Source organism: Engystomops pustulosus, chromosome 11 (genome assembly GCF_040894005.1).
Source record: "Engystomops pustulosus chromosome 11, aEngPut4.maternal, whole genome shotgun sequence".
Taxonomy (NCBI): Eukaryota; Metazoa; Chordata; class Amphibia; order Anura; family Leptodactylidae; genus Engystomops; species Engystomops pustulosus.
The window spans coordinates 72,518,305-72,532,523 of record NC_092421.1 but is presented as its reverse complement, the minus strand read 5'-3'; the positions used below and the strand labels follow the sequence as shown (position 1 = coordinate 72,532,523).

Genomic DNA, 14,219 nt, shown 5'->3' with positions numbered 1-14,219 from the left:
AATAAACAGTAAAAATCATAAACACATTAGGTATCGACGTGTCCGAAAATGCTTGATCTATCAAAATATACTAACGTTTTTTCACTGCTTTTAACCCCGTAATGGAAAATAGCGCCCAAATTCGAAAATGGCACCTTTTTTTGCCATTTTGAAAAATATAAAAAAAAAATATATATATAAAAAGTGATCAAAAGGTTGTACAGTCCTAAAAATGATATCATTGAAAATATTATCAAATGTCGCAAAAAATGACACCACCCACAGCTCCGTAGAACAAAGTAAAAAAAAAGTTATTAGCGCCAGAAGATGGCAAAATTAAAAAAAAAAAAAATTTGTATAGGAGGTTTTCACAATTTTTGTAAATGTATGAAAACATTATAAAACCTATACAAATTTGGTATCCCCGTGATCGTACCGACCCAAAGAATAAAGTAGACCTGTCATTTGGGGCGCTCAGTGAAAGACGTAATATCCAAGCCCTTAAGAAAACGGTGCTTCTTCATCACTTTATCTCTATCCAGCTACTATGTATTTATATATCTGTCTATATGTCTATCTATGCATTGAAAAAGCCGGCATCCCTCTAGGCTTTCAGGTGTAAAACGTCGCTTCTGTCTTATCCGTGATAGATTCCTCATTGCAAACAATGAAATTATAAAGCAGTATTTTATAAGCTTAACCCAAATAAATTAGGTGTATACAATATTCATTTCTTCATAGGGCCTGCGCTTAAAAGTAATAACAAGCGCAGATATTAAAAAGCCTCCGACATGTGCTGAATTTGATGTTAAATCTGGATTTGCAGGTCCTATGCTTTTTTCTGGTAAGTTAAATCTAGTAACTATATGATATGCATGAATGTGTATAATCAGCCAGATACATCACAGTTGTGGGGCACTAGTTCAGATTTTGCGCCATAGTGAGGGGCATTGTTGTGTCTGAATTATCAAAAGTTACAACCATCTGTGATGAGTTCCTGCCTCTTATTAATCACTTGTGAGTCTTAGGATGATTTTGCGAATTCACCTTACTTTAGACGCAGTTTAGGTGCAATGTTAGATTTGGGCTCTTACATGTGATCCGCCTACAAGCTCCTCTCTGCTTCTCTCCCACACCCAGCATGAAAATGACCCTCACAGCAGCACCCAGGTGTGTGACACCCAGCACCCACTGATCTCCTCAGCAAGGGCTTCTCCTGGAGGGCATCCCCAACTGCTGATCTCCTGCTGCCCCCCCCCCCCTGTAATTCTGTCCAGTTTCCTCCTCAGACACCAGTGTGGTCATCCTGCTACACGGGGACACTTCTCTATCCTGTCTGCAGCTCCCACTCACTTCACTTCTATCCTGCTACATAGGACACTTCTCTGTCCTGTCTGCAGCCCCACTCACATCTCTTCTATCCTGCTACATAGGACACTTCTCTGTCCTGTCTGCAGCCCCACTCATTTCTCTTCTAGCCTTCTATGAGCTGCTGCTTTTGCAAAATATTTGTAAATAGAAGCACCTGAACTATAAACAGAGGCTGCATGTAGTGTAAACACTGGCTGAGCTCCGCAGCTGTTCTCAAGAGCTCAGGGTCTTGCTTCTCTTCATCTTCGCTTCATCTACGTCACCTTCGGGCTGGAGTGTTTTTGCAACTAAATGAGAAAGCCACTAATGATGAATCATTATTAGGCGCAACAGAACATCTTGATTGATAGAATAAATGAGGGAAACACGGTTATTTTTGATGCATGCTACTTTGGTGTTTAGGCACAAAACTGGTGCAAAATTACGGCGACTAATTAAAAAGTTGCTGTAAAGAAGAACAAGTGATACATATGGCCCTGGTGTATGGTGGCATGTCGTCTCATGGAATCACCATAATTGCCCACATTTACTAAAACAGTGCAGTGTCTTTGTAGTGTACAGGGGGCGCCAGATTCAGGATTTCTGGTGCACGTTCTTTATGAATCTGGCGTCCCCTGCACTGCCCCGACAGAGTCTGCCCCAACAGAGACTTGATAAATCTGTCACACCGTCTGACTGGGCACCAGGACGCCCCCTTCAGTGCAGAAATTTGCGTTACATGAAGAATAGTTCAGCCGCCACACACGCATTTTTCACTGAAATATATGTGCAAAGTCCAACAGAGAACTGGCGCAAGGGCCTTAGTAAATTTGGACCAATGTGTGGAGGAAGAAATTATACTTATTCCAAACTAGGAGTTGAGGTCTCTATTGTTTAGTGTTTCTATCTTTCCGCTGCCCCTGATCAGCCAGCACCTCGACACTATTGCAATCCTACTGGAACTTGCGTCTGACCTAATTTTGTCCCAAATTCTTGGACATGGTGCCATCTGGGGCAAGAGGCTCAATTTGCCTAATGACAGGTTTGCCCTGGCACTCCTTCAGTGGTGCACATCCAGAGGCAGATTCCTCAGTTTGTTTATGACAATTATGTCATACGTTGTACCAAAAAATTGACTGAAAGAGAAAAACAACATTTTCAGCTCACCACTACATTGCGCTCGCCACCTGATTTGCGCGGACGATCCCAAGACTTCGGACTTCACAGAAAAAAAGCAATGGTGGCAATGTAAAAACGTTTGAATGGCAAGGGATAGAAAGGGTTACCAAACCCCCAAGAGCAGGAGATATAAGAAAAAAACTCATAAGCCAGGAATCATACTGGATGTTCATATTGAATACGAGACATCCAGAGGGCTTGAACTTATGCCAGGACCTGATCCTATGTTATTAGTCCATTGCTCATATACTCCTCCAAGTGACAATAATGTCCTAAAGATTAAAGAGTTTGTTTTTCTGTTTACCTTCCATTTTGCCTCATACTAGAATATATATCCCCATAAATTTAAACAAACTATTTCTTATAGAGGTAAAGAAGTTTTCTCAGTCTCCTTTTCATGAACTGGCAATGAAAGGGTTTTTTTTTTTGCAAACCATTGTGTATTGTTCCACCCCCTGTGACATCACAGGAAAGGGAAAGTTAAGTGTTTTAAATGGAGACAGTGGGGCTCATTTATTAAGGGTCCGAACGCCGCACTTTCGTAGGGTTTCCCGAATATTTCTCTTTTGCCCTGAATTGCCCTGGGTTTTTGGAGCACGCGATTGGATTGTGGCGCATCGGCGCAGGCTCGACAGAAATCAGGGGCGGGCCGTCGGACAAAACGCGGAAATTAAAAAAGGAAATGTGTCGCAAGATAAAGCACTCGCATGCACCAGGAAGAAGAAGGTGAACTCCGGCGGACCTCGGCGAAGAAGCGACACATACAGGAACTTGGATGCACGATGTTATTGAATCGTGCCGGACCCGAATCCTCGCCCGACAACGCACCGCAGGATCGCGACAGGACCGGGTAAGTAAATATGCCCCATTATATTTGAATGTTAGATCATGACTAAGGCCAGCAAGGCTTGAAACGCGTTGATCATTAGTGAGACAGGGGTATCTATGCCGTTGGATATATTTTTATCAAAGTTTTCAATAAAGAAGTTTCAATTTTTTTACCCACCGAAGACTGTGCTAAAAAATTTACTCCACCACAAGTATGAAGACTATGATCATTTTTTATATTATGCTAATGCATAATCTAATATAGATTCTATAGTCTATAGAAGATGGTAAGTAGGACTAGACAGTCTTACAGTGCAGCAGATATATCATTTAGCATCAGATATTGGCATATACCGGTATATTGTTTTGTAGAATGTAATGTGATTTTTAGAACCTAAGTTTTCTATTTCTATATTTTAAGAGAGGAGTATTAATAGGGGCCTTCCTGGGCCAGGAGGTGCATCTAACGTTGCAAGAACAGCTATAGAACCTGAAGGGTACCCACTAAAGCCAAAAGAAATGAAAAGTGAAAAAGTAAGAACGTATTTCCCTGAGACCTGGATTTGGGAACTTGTTCCTCTTGGGTAAGTTACATATTAAATGTTCTTTTATTAACAAAACCACAAGTAAAGGAAAACCAATCCAATCCTTCCTCATTCTGTGCACTGGAATTTGTCTAGCATTACATTAGCATCACAGTTTCCTTTCAAAAACAGCACCTCGGTAACTCGCAGGATGTAACCGGTAATGCAGCTTAGTCTTGTTCACTTTAAAGGGTTGTCCAAGAGTTCAAAAAAAATTAGGAGCCGGGCTGGGACGGGGTTTTAAAAAAAAAAACAAAAAAAAACATGTACTTACCTCCTCCGTCTCCCGATGTCCCACGCCACGGTCTGTCTGATCCGTGCCCCTACTTGGTGAGCTTCCAACCTGCCGGGTACTCCCACTCGTCACCATACACAGTGCTGAAAGATAGGGATGAGTGGGCATGACCGGCTGGACGGAAGCTACCAGACCGCAGCTTCTATGCCCCTGTAAACAAACAGTGACGCGGATCAGACAAACGGGACATCAGGAGCTACAGAGGAGGTGAGTATGCGTTTAATTTTTAAAAAGCCCGTCCTAGTTCGGCTCCTGATTTTTTTGCAAATCCCGGACAACCCCTTTAAATTGTGTTCCAAAACCTCAAAATAATTTTACTTTTTAATTTTAAAAAAAATGATATCTAAGAGTACTTAAATTAAAAACTTTTTGTGAATATTCTTGTAAAAGATGTTCGCTTGAATTAAAATGACTTCCCACTTAAATGGTAAGACTCTCGTCACTTAAATATTGTTTGTGTATTGAAAAGTTATACAGTTTTCAATTTTTTCTACATCTCTTTGCTGTCATTGTGGATAGAAACTGGTCCTTGATCTCTGTGATACTAACAAGCAGTGCACCTGTGTGACATCACATGACCAGGGATATAATGAGCCGTGCACCTGTGTGACATCACATGACCAGGGATATAACGAGCTGTGCAACTGTGTGACATCACATGATCAGGGATATAATGAGCCATGCACCTGTGTGACATCACATGATCAGGGATATGATGAGCCATGCACCTGTGTGACATCACATGATCAGGGATATAATGAGCCATGCACCTGTGTGACATCACATGATCAGGGATATAATGAGCCATGCACTTGTGTGACATCACATGATCAGGGATATAATGAGCCATGCACCTGTGTGACATCACATGATCAGGGATATAATGAGCCATGCACCTGTGTGACATCACATGATCAGGGATATAATGAGCCATGCACTTGTGTGACATCACATGATCAGGGATATAATGAGCCATGCACTTGTGTGACATCACATGATCAGGGATATAATGAGCCATGCACCTGTGTGACTTCACATGATCAGGGATATAATGAGCCATGCACCTGTGTGACATCACATGATCAGGGATATAATGAGCCATGCACCTGTGTGACATCACATGATCAGGGATATGATGAGCCATGCACCTGTGTGACATCACATGATCAGGGATATAATGAGCCATGCACCTGTGTGACATCACATGATCAGGGATATAATGAGCCATGCACTTGTGTGACATCACATGATCAGGGATATAATGAGCCATGCACTTGTGTGACATCACATGATCAGGGATATAATGAGCCATGCACCTGTGTGACATCACATGATCAGGGATATAATGAGCCATGCACCTGTGTGACATCACATGATCAGGGATATAATGAGCCATGCACCTGTGTGACATCACATGATCAGGGATATAATGAGCCATGCACTTGTGTGACATCACATGATCAGGGATATAATGAGCCATGCACCTGTGTGACATCACATGATCAGGGATATAATGAGCCATGCACCTGTGTGACATCACATGATCAGGGATATAATGAGCCATGCACTTGTGTGACATCACATGATCAGGGATATAATGAGCCATGCACCTGTGTGACATCACATGATCAGGGATATAATGAGCCATGCACTTGTGTGACATCACATGATCAGGGATATAATGAGCCATGCACCTGTGTGACATCACATGATCAGGGATATAATGAGCCATGCACCTGTGTGATATCACATGACCAGGGATATAACGAGACGTGCACCTGTGTGACATCACATGATCAGGGATATAATGAGCCATGCACTTGTGTGACATCACATGATCAGGGATATAATGAGCCATGCACCTGTGTGACATCACATGACCAGGGATATAATGAGCCATGCACTTGTATGACACCACATGACCAAGAATATAACGAGCCATGCACCTGTGTGACATCACATGACCAGGGATATAACGAGCCGTGCACCTGTATATCATCACATGACCAAGGACCAGTTTTTTTTTCACAGGAAGTAACACTAAAGCTGCCTTTTAAATGACAACAAGCAGAGATCTAAAAAAAAATACAGAAAAATTGATACAGAAAGTATATTGGAAAACTGTATAACTTTTCATTACACAAACAATTTCAATTATTTTCTGAAAGTGGACAAACCCTTTAAAGTTACTCTTGGAGAAGCAACTAATCTATACAATTTATATACATACCTGTATACATACCTAATGTTCTTTTGGCTTAAATTGGGCTGATACACATGAAAATGATGTACCGGTACTATCTTAGAGGATTAAACAATGGGACAGTAGAAAATATGTTTCCTACATACAGTGAGATAAATTATCGCCTTCCCTGGGGGTAAACTGTAGGAAATATTACTGGCATCTGCATTATTGGTGAACTACAATATGTTATATACAAGACTTCACTATCCTGCCCAAAAAGCCCCGTGTACCCCCTCTGCATACCCGCTCAACATTGCTGGTCTAGTAATCACATCTCTACAGATCAGGAAGTTGTGTTATTGGTTTTTTGGCAAGAAAAACCTTTAAATTAGTGAAATATTACAGGATAATAAGTCTATTTTCTTGTTTTATCTAGAGATTCTGGCAGAGCTGAAATCCATCATAAGGCTCCGGATACAATCACTGACTGGACTGCAGGAGCCGTATGTATGGGACCCAGTGGATTCGGGATGTCTCCATCCTCGTCCCTAAGAGTTTTCCAGCCGTTCTTTGTGGATCTTACCCTCCCGTATTCTGTGGTCAGAGGAGAGACATTTACCCTCAAAGCCTCCGTCTTTAACTACCTGAAACAATGTATCAAGGTGAAAAAAACAAAATTATATCAAGTATTATATCACCTGTGATAAAGTACAATGGGTAATCTTGCCAACGACTCATCTATTTATAAAGTCGTATAAAATTTACATAATTTCAAAAATTGCTAGGCGGGGGACAAGGCGAAACACAGATAGAGATCGTAGGGCACAAACATAATAGTCAAATCAGTTAATAGTTTTATTGTGCAAGAGCAAAAAAGCACAACAATAATACCTGAAGAAGACAGTGATAAAAACTCTTAAAGGAAACCTGTCATCAGGAAGGTCATTTTTACTTGAAAAATATTGTTATAAGTGGGTCTATAGTGGAAAGAATAAAGAGACACCCAGTATAGTATCATTTATCAAACTTGAAAGAAAAAGAGGGATATCCACTACGGCTTTCAAAGATATATAAATTGAAATTTTTATTAAGTCACAAAAATATATTAAAAACATTTAAAAAGCACAACTGAGTGCTAAACAGACCCCACTAGCCCGATGGTGGATGAATCCACTAGAGGTACATCAAAGAAGTATAAATAGCATGGTAGCATAAAGTACTTAGGCTATATCAGAGATAATCAGACATAAGGAAATGAGAGTGCTTAGAAATGAAATAGATGTATCACCTCCAATAGAGTCATAGTTACCTCAATATCTCAAGTGTCCAGTCTAGGGATAGGGGGGGCAGAGAGCAATCCCCACGCGTTCCGCCTGTCTATGTAGGCTTCCTCAGGGTATACCCTGTGCCCCAGTATGTTGAGCATTCGTTGTGCTTACTGTACCATGCACAGGGCCTATTGCCGTCTATGGGGCTGTCTATAGGGCCACAAACTTGCGCCCGTGTATGCACCCCCACAACGGCAGTGTGCATGGGGCCTAACATTGATGAAAATTAAGTTCTCCTTCATTTTGTCAAATATTTTGCATGTCTCTTGGACAACTTTAACCCCTTCACGCTCCATGGCGGATATATCCGCCACGGAGCGCAGTGACTTAGCGCTCAGTGGCGGATATATCCGCCACGGCGCTTATGCCGGCTCGGCTCTGGATCAGAGCCGAACCGGCATCGGGAAACACGGGGTGCCGGCTGTAACTAATAGCCGGCACCCCAGTGTAACACCCGCGGTCGGAGTCGGCTCCGATCGCGGGTGTGTAACCCGTTAAATGCCGCGGTCAGCACGACCGCGGCATCTAACATGTCTCTGGGGTGTCTTTCCGCCACAATCGGCCCCCCCGAACCGTTTTCGGGGGGCAACGATCGCTGCTATGGAAGTGCTGGGGTCCGATCTGGTCCCCAGCACTGCCTGCAGGCACTGCCAGTAAGATGGCGTCTGTGACGTCATCTTACTGGCATAGTGCCAGCCTATGCAAGTGCATAGGCTAACACTGATAATACTCTGCAATACATGATTATTGCAGAGTATTATCATGAACAAGCAATCAGATGATTTCTTGGTCATTTCCCATGGTGGAAAAAGTGAAAAAGTAAAAAAAAAAATGTTATTCAATAAAAAATAAAGTAATAAATCAATAAAAATGCCCATAAGCCCCATAACATATAAAGAGACATATAACTGAAAAAAAAGTCTAAATCATAACAAAAACCCCACATATATAGTATCACCGCGTCCGTAACAACCCGTAGAATACAATTAAATCATTATTGAACCCCCACGATAAACGCCGTAAAAAAAACTGCTATAAACCTTCCAAAAATTATGATTTTTAGCTATTCAATCCCACAAAAAATGCTATAAAATGTGATCAAAAAACCATGTGTACTCCGACATGATACTGGTGCAAAGTACAACATGTCCCGCAAAAAATAAGCCATCAACCAGCTCCGTAGCCAAAAAAGTAACAATGTTATGCCACTTGGAAGACGGCAATACATAAATGATAGATTTTTCCCCACATTAGGGTTTTGTTTGACAAATTTAGTAAAACGTAAGAAAATATATTCAAGTCTGGTATCCCCGTAATCGTATCGACCCATAGAATAAAGATAACAGGATTATTAGGCTATACACCAAAAAAAAAAAAAGTAAAAAATCCAGTACAGAATTGATGCTTTTCTACTCCTGCCCTCAAAAAAAGTTCCTAAATTTTCAACAATAGGTGATACCAACCCCAAAATGGTAACACTGGAAAAAGCATCTCATCCCGCAAAAAAAATGGCATCACATGGCCCCAATTACGAAAAAGCGAAAATTTTATAGCCTTCAAAAGGGGCCAATGAGGAAACTAAAATCCTGGCAGCTGCAGCGCCCTCCTTCCCTTCTGCGTCTCGCTGTGCCCCCATAACACAAGTAACGGCCACATGTGGGGGGTCTCTGTACTCAGGAGAAATTGCAGAACAAATTGTATGGTGGGTTTTCTCTTTTTATATTTTGGAAATGTGTAAATTTTAGGGCTAAATGAACGTATAAGGGAACAATATGACCATTCTAAATTTCACCTCCATTTTGATTCAATTACTATGAAGATCTCAAGGGGTTAACAATCTTCATAAAAGCTGTTTCTGATAGTTTGAGGGGTGTAGATTTGAAAATGGGTTGGTTATATAGGGGGTTTTGATGCTAAATATGTAAAATTTCATTCAAAACTGTATTTATCCCCAAAATAGTCAATTCTGAAAATCCGGAAAAGCGATATTCTTTTTGTAATTTCAGAAATTATGAAAATGTAAAGTAGACAAATGGGAAATGTTATTCAGCAACTTATTTAGGTGGTAAATCTATCTGCCTGAAAACGCAATGATTTTGAATTTCGAAAATGGCAAATTTTTTAAAAAATTTATCATATTTTCTTTTTTTTTGTAAGTAAATGCAAAACTTATCAGCCAAAATTTACCACTAAAATGGAGTACAACATGTGGGGAAAAAACAATCTCAGAATCGCTTTGATAAGTAACAGTGTTCAAAAGTTATAACCATATAAAGCGACGCAGGTCAGAATCCAAAAAATCGGGCTGAGCCTTAAGCTACAAAATGGCTGCGTCCTTAAGGGGTTAAGGAAGTCCACTACCTCCCATATGGCATGTAAAGTAAGTTTTGCGGCACTCCAACAGGATCATCATATACAAGGGGCGTGCTGTTATTTTTTATGTTAAGACTCCATGGTTTCCCATAATTGCCAAATTAGAAGATTATGAGACCAAAGCTGGACTGAGGTTTCTGAAGCTGAATTTTTTATATATTTTTTTTAAACTGTCAATACTAAATTATTTATCTAACCCAAAAAGATGATGTCTCCTGGAAATTGTAGAACCTGATGCTTTCTATAGCAGGTCCACTGGAGGGTCTTCTGCTGGGCCCAATCCAACTGTTTAAATAGACACCTGTAGAAGCTAGAAAACCTCCGACATGTATATTTATCTGTACTTCCAGGTACGGACCACCCTGCAGACCACGGAGGAGTTAGAGGAGCAGCCGTGTGATCACTGTCAGTACAGCAGCTGTATCTGCGCCGATGAGAGCAAAACCTTCTACTGGAACCTGAAAGCCGCCAAACTGGGTATGATGGGAGCTGAGACTTGGAGATGAAACTTACTAACACACTTCAAATTAAATACAACTTTTTGTACTTTTGCTAACAATAAAACAAAAAGCTACTTTATGACCACTAACTATGTTACATGATTATTAGGTAACATCATCAACACTGGTCCTAAGACTATTATCTGTGTTGAAACTGAGACTTTAGGATTGTGAGACCACTGAGGAGATTGGATATTGGATGTTGGGGCACAGTTACTTACATTGCCGCTCGAGTTCACAGAAAGTGCATTGTCCGTGTATAATACTGCGTGCGGCGATTCACTAAGATCGTGTGCCAGAAATCATGAATGTGTCGCTTCCCTGCACTGGTACGATAGTGTTCACCATCTTTTTTGTGGTGCACCTTTAACATAGGGCGTGCAACACAATTTGAAAGTTAAATATGGTGTCTGGTCCGAATCAGTGGGACCGTCCAACGGCATGCCCCCTAATTTGTGCCAACGCAGCCGCGCCACAAAAGGGTTGCGTGCAACACAATTGCAGCGCAGACACTTCTTAAATAACTGTGCGAGCCGTTTTAGCTATGAAGTGCGTCGCAAAGTGGCACAACGAACTTAGTAAATGAGCCTAACCTGTGACATTCAGGATGGTTTTCTGTTTACATCCTCTAGGAGAAGTAAATATCACTGTCCGGACAGAAGCTGTAGACACAGAGGAATTTTGTGGGAATGAGATCCCTGTGGTTCCTAAACAAGGCAGCACTGACACCGTTATAAAGCCAGTACTGGTACAGGTAAGTGCAGGAATGGGGTTGAAATAAATTGGTTAAGTCTACTAACTATTGGTAGATCAAACTGGGACAAATATTTAGCCAGCTGTTATATAAACGGACCAGCACATTAGAATATTTGAGCAAATTTTGAAGTCACACTTCAGAATTTGCTAAAATGAATAAATGCTGATTGTGTTGCAAACATGTTTTGACTTTTACTATAACTTTACCGAAGCTTTGCTATAGCTTTACTACAACTTTACTGTAGCTTTACTATAGCTTTACTATAACTTTACTGTAGCTTTACTGTAGCTTTACTGCAGCTTTACTATAGCTTTACTGCAGCTTTACTATAGCTTTACTATAGCTTTACTGTAGCTTTACTGTAGCTTTACTGTAGCTTTGCTATAGCTTTACTACAACTTTACTACAACTTTACTATAGCTTTACTACAACTTTACTATAGCTTTACTCCCCTGTAGCTATGCCAAATCTTTGCATCCAAATCTTTTTTGCTTTAATTGTCCTGGATATTGGTATATACCCCCCCTGTGGTTTTCAGAAAATACACCAGATTTATAACGAATCTACAAATTGACAAATAGATTTGCTCATCCTTAAAAATCTGCAAATAAGAAATTCTCTTTAAATGGCAAAATCTCTTTAAACCAAACCTTTAAATTGCAAATTTGATTACTTTTACCAAAATATTTAATATTTTTTTTATCTTTTCAGCCTGGAGGTGTCCTGGTGGAGAAATCACACAGCTCTCTAATCTGTATTAAAGAAGGAGGTAAGAGACGTAATATTACATATGGCCGGACGTGTGATGCTAATCGGTGATAGAGATTTATAGGTTACATTTTCAATCAATTGCAAATTGTACATGTTATAGCAAGGAAGGAGTATAACAAATTTGGCAAACTTTTTATTTTTATAACTTTCCTTCTTTACACATTCAAATATGTGTCACAAAAATGCAGTTGTATAATTATTGGTAAAATATCCAACGGATGGAGGATTTGACCTCCACGATAGGTATAAGGAATGGTGGACCCTCTGGATCTATATCCAGGCCTCCTAGGAATATCGCTCCCTCTTGGATGAATGATAGGTCTACTCCCAATCCCTGCTGGTGTTTTTGTGGTTACTCCTTCCCCCTTCCTTTCTCTCCCTCCTCTACCCTTGCCCCTTCCGGGTGCGATTTGTTTGGTTTTGTGTAGACTAAGGTTTTTTGGCCAGATGCTGATTTTTGTGTTACTGGCCAGGGGTAGACTTTTCATTATTTTGTCTCATATGTCTCTACTGCTGTACTATGTCATGTTTGTCTGTTCTTTTTTCAACAAAAAAACTAACCTTAAACTGTTCTGGAGAGACTTTCTTTTCAAAAATAAAGGAAATCTACCACCACGGATCTACTTATATAGGTAGATCTGGTGGTAGGTGCATCTAACGAATGTTAGGATAACCCTTTTTAGGGCTAATCTTTTAGTCCCCACAATCTTTTAGAAAGTTTAATGGCCTTGATATGCAAATTTTCTAAAGAGGCTACCGGGACGTGGAGTAGTCGGAGCTGAGGCTTCACAGCATGGCTACTCCACACCCCAGTAGCCTCTTTGATCCTCCTACCAGATATCTTCAGCGTGCAGCTACAAGGAGCTGCGCACACTCGTAAGCAAAGCCAGAGTTCTGCGCATGCGCAGAATTCCGGCTTCACGGACGACTGCACACAGCTCCTTCTAGCTGCACGCTGAAGATATCTGGTAGGAGGATCAAAGAGGCTACTGAGGCATGGAGTAGCCGTGCGACATAGCCTCAGCTCCGGCTACTCCACGCCCTAGTAGCCTCTTTAGAAAATTTGCACATCAAGTCCATTAAACCTTTTAAAAGATTGTGGGGACTAAAGGATTAGCCCTAAAAAGGGTTATCCTTACATTAGTTAGATGCACCTTAAAGGGGTATTCTCGTCTGGGCATTCACAATCAGTTTGATTAATCTGCCATAGATAAACATTTCTTCAATTAGATGTTATTAAAAAAAATTACCTGTGTGAAGATAATTTCTCATAAATGTAGTCATTTTGTCCCTTAGAAACGAGATGGCTTCCTCGGATACGACCACCTCTGCTGGATGGATTTCACAAATAAACAAAAAGTTTTTGTATATGAAATGTCCGGGAGTTACTGCATGTCCCGCAGCCGTCCTGTGGTAATGGATACTGAATCCAGGAGGTCAGGCAGGGCTCTATAGCGCAAATCTGGCCACCACTCTGGCCATCAAAATGTGAGGTGGCCGTAACCGAGGAAGCTATCTCGTTTCTAAGGGACAACATGGCTATGTTTATGGGAAATTATTTTCACATAGGAACATTTTTTTTTAATAACATCCAATTGAAGAAATGTTTATATATGGAAGATTAGTGAAACTGAATGTGAATGCCCAGATGAGAATACCCCTTTAATAGGTAGATCTGTGGTGGTAGGTTTCCTTTAAAGTGGTATTCCAGCATCTGCAGAGTGAAAAGACTGAAGTATGTCGTATAGTGGCTATATTTGGTATTGCAATTCAAGTCTATTCACTAGAATGGGAGTGAGCTGCTAGAAGGCCACAGGAGCCACGGATGTGACTTCACTGCTCACTAGGGCAAACCATTTAAGAGAAATCATATTGTGATATTTTCATGGAATGTCTTTTTTCACGTAGACGCGCCATGTATAGCATTACACTATATGTGTTTTGCCATGTGAACCATATTTGTAAAACCAAAAAGCTAAAAACTGCTTCCTGTTAGTGATATATGGTTTTTTTCTAACATCATTGCCAATGACATGAATGCTGCTGCACATCGCACAGTCTTGTGCTTCTCCTGGGATTCACCCTTTGCC

The 14,219-nt window shown here is 40.7% G+C and overlaps 1 protein-coding gene across 1 annotated transcript in view; it reads left to right on the top strand.

Annotated features, from left to right (window-relative positions):
- LOC140105591 (alpha-2-macroglobulin-like) overlaps positions 1-14,219 on the top strand; it is a 56,469-nt gene that overhangs the window by 21,814 nt on the left and 20,436 nt on the right. The window contains exons 17-22 of the mRNA XM_072129578.1: positions 721-823; positions 3,758-3,920; positions 6,837-7,062; positions 10,452-10,578; positions 11,234-11,355; positions 12,070-12,127. Coding sequence (XP_071985679.1) covers positions 721-823; positions 3,758-3,920; positions 6,837-7,062; positions 10,452-10,578; positions 11,234-11,355; positions 12,070-12,127 — 799 coding nt within the window. The remainder of the gene's footprint in view (positions 1-720; positions 824-3,757; positions 3,921-6,836; positions 7,063-10,451; positions 10,579-11,233; positions 11,356-12,069; positions 12,128-14,219) is intronic.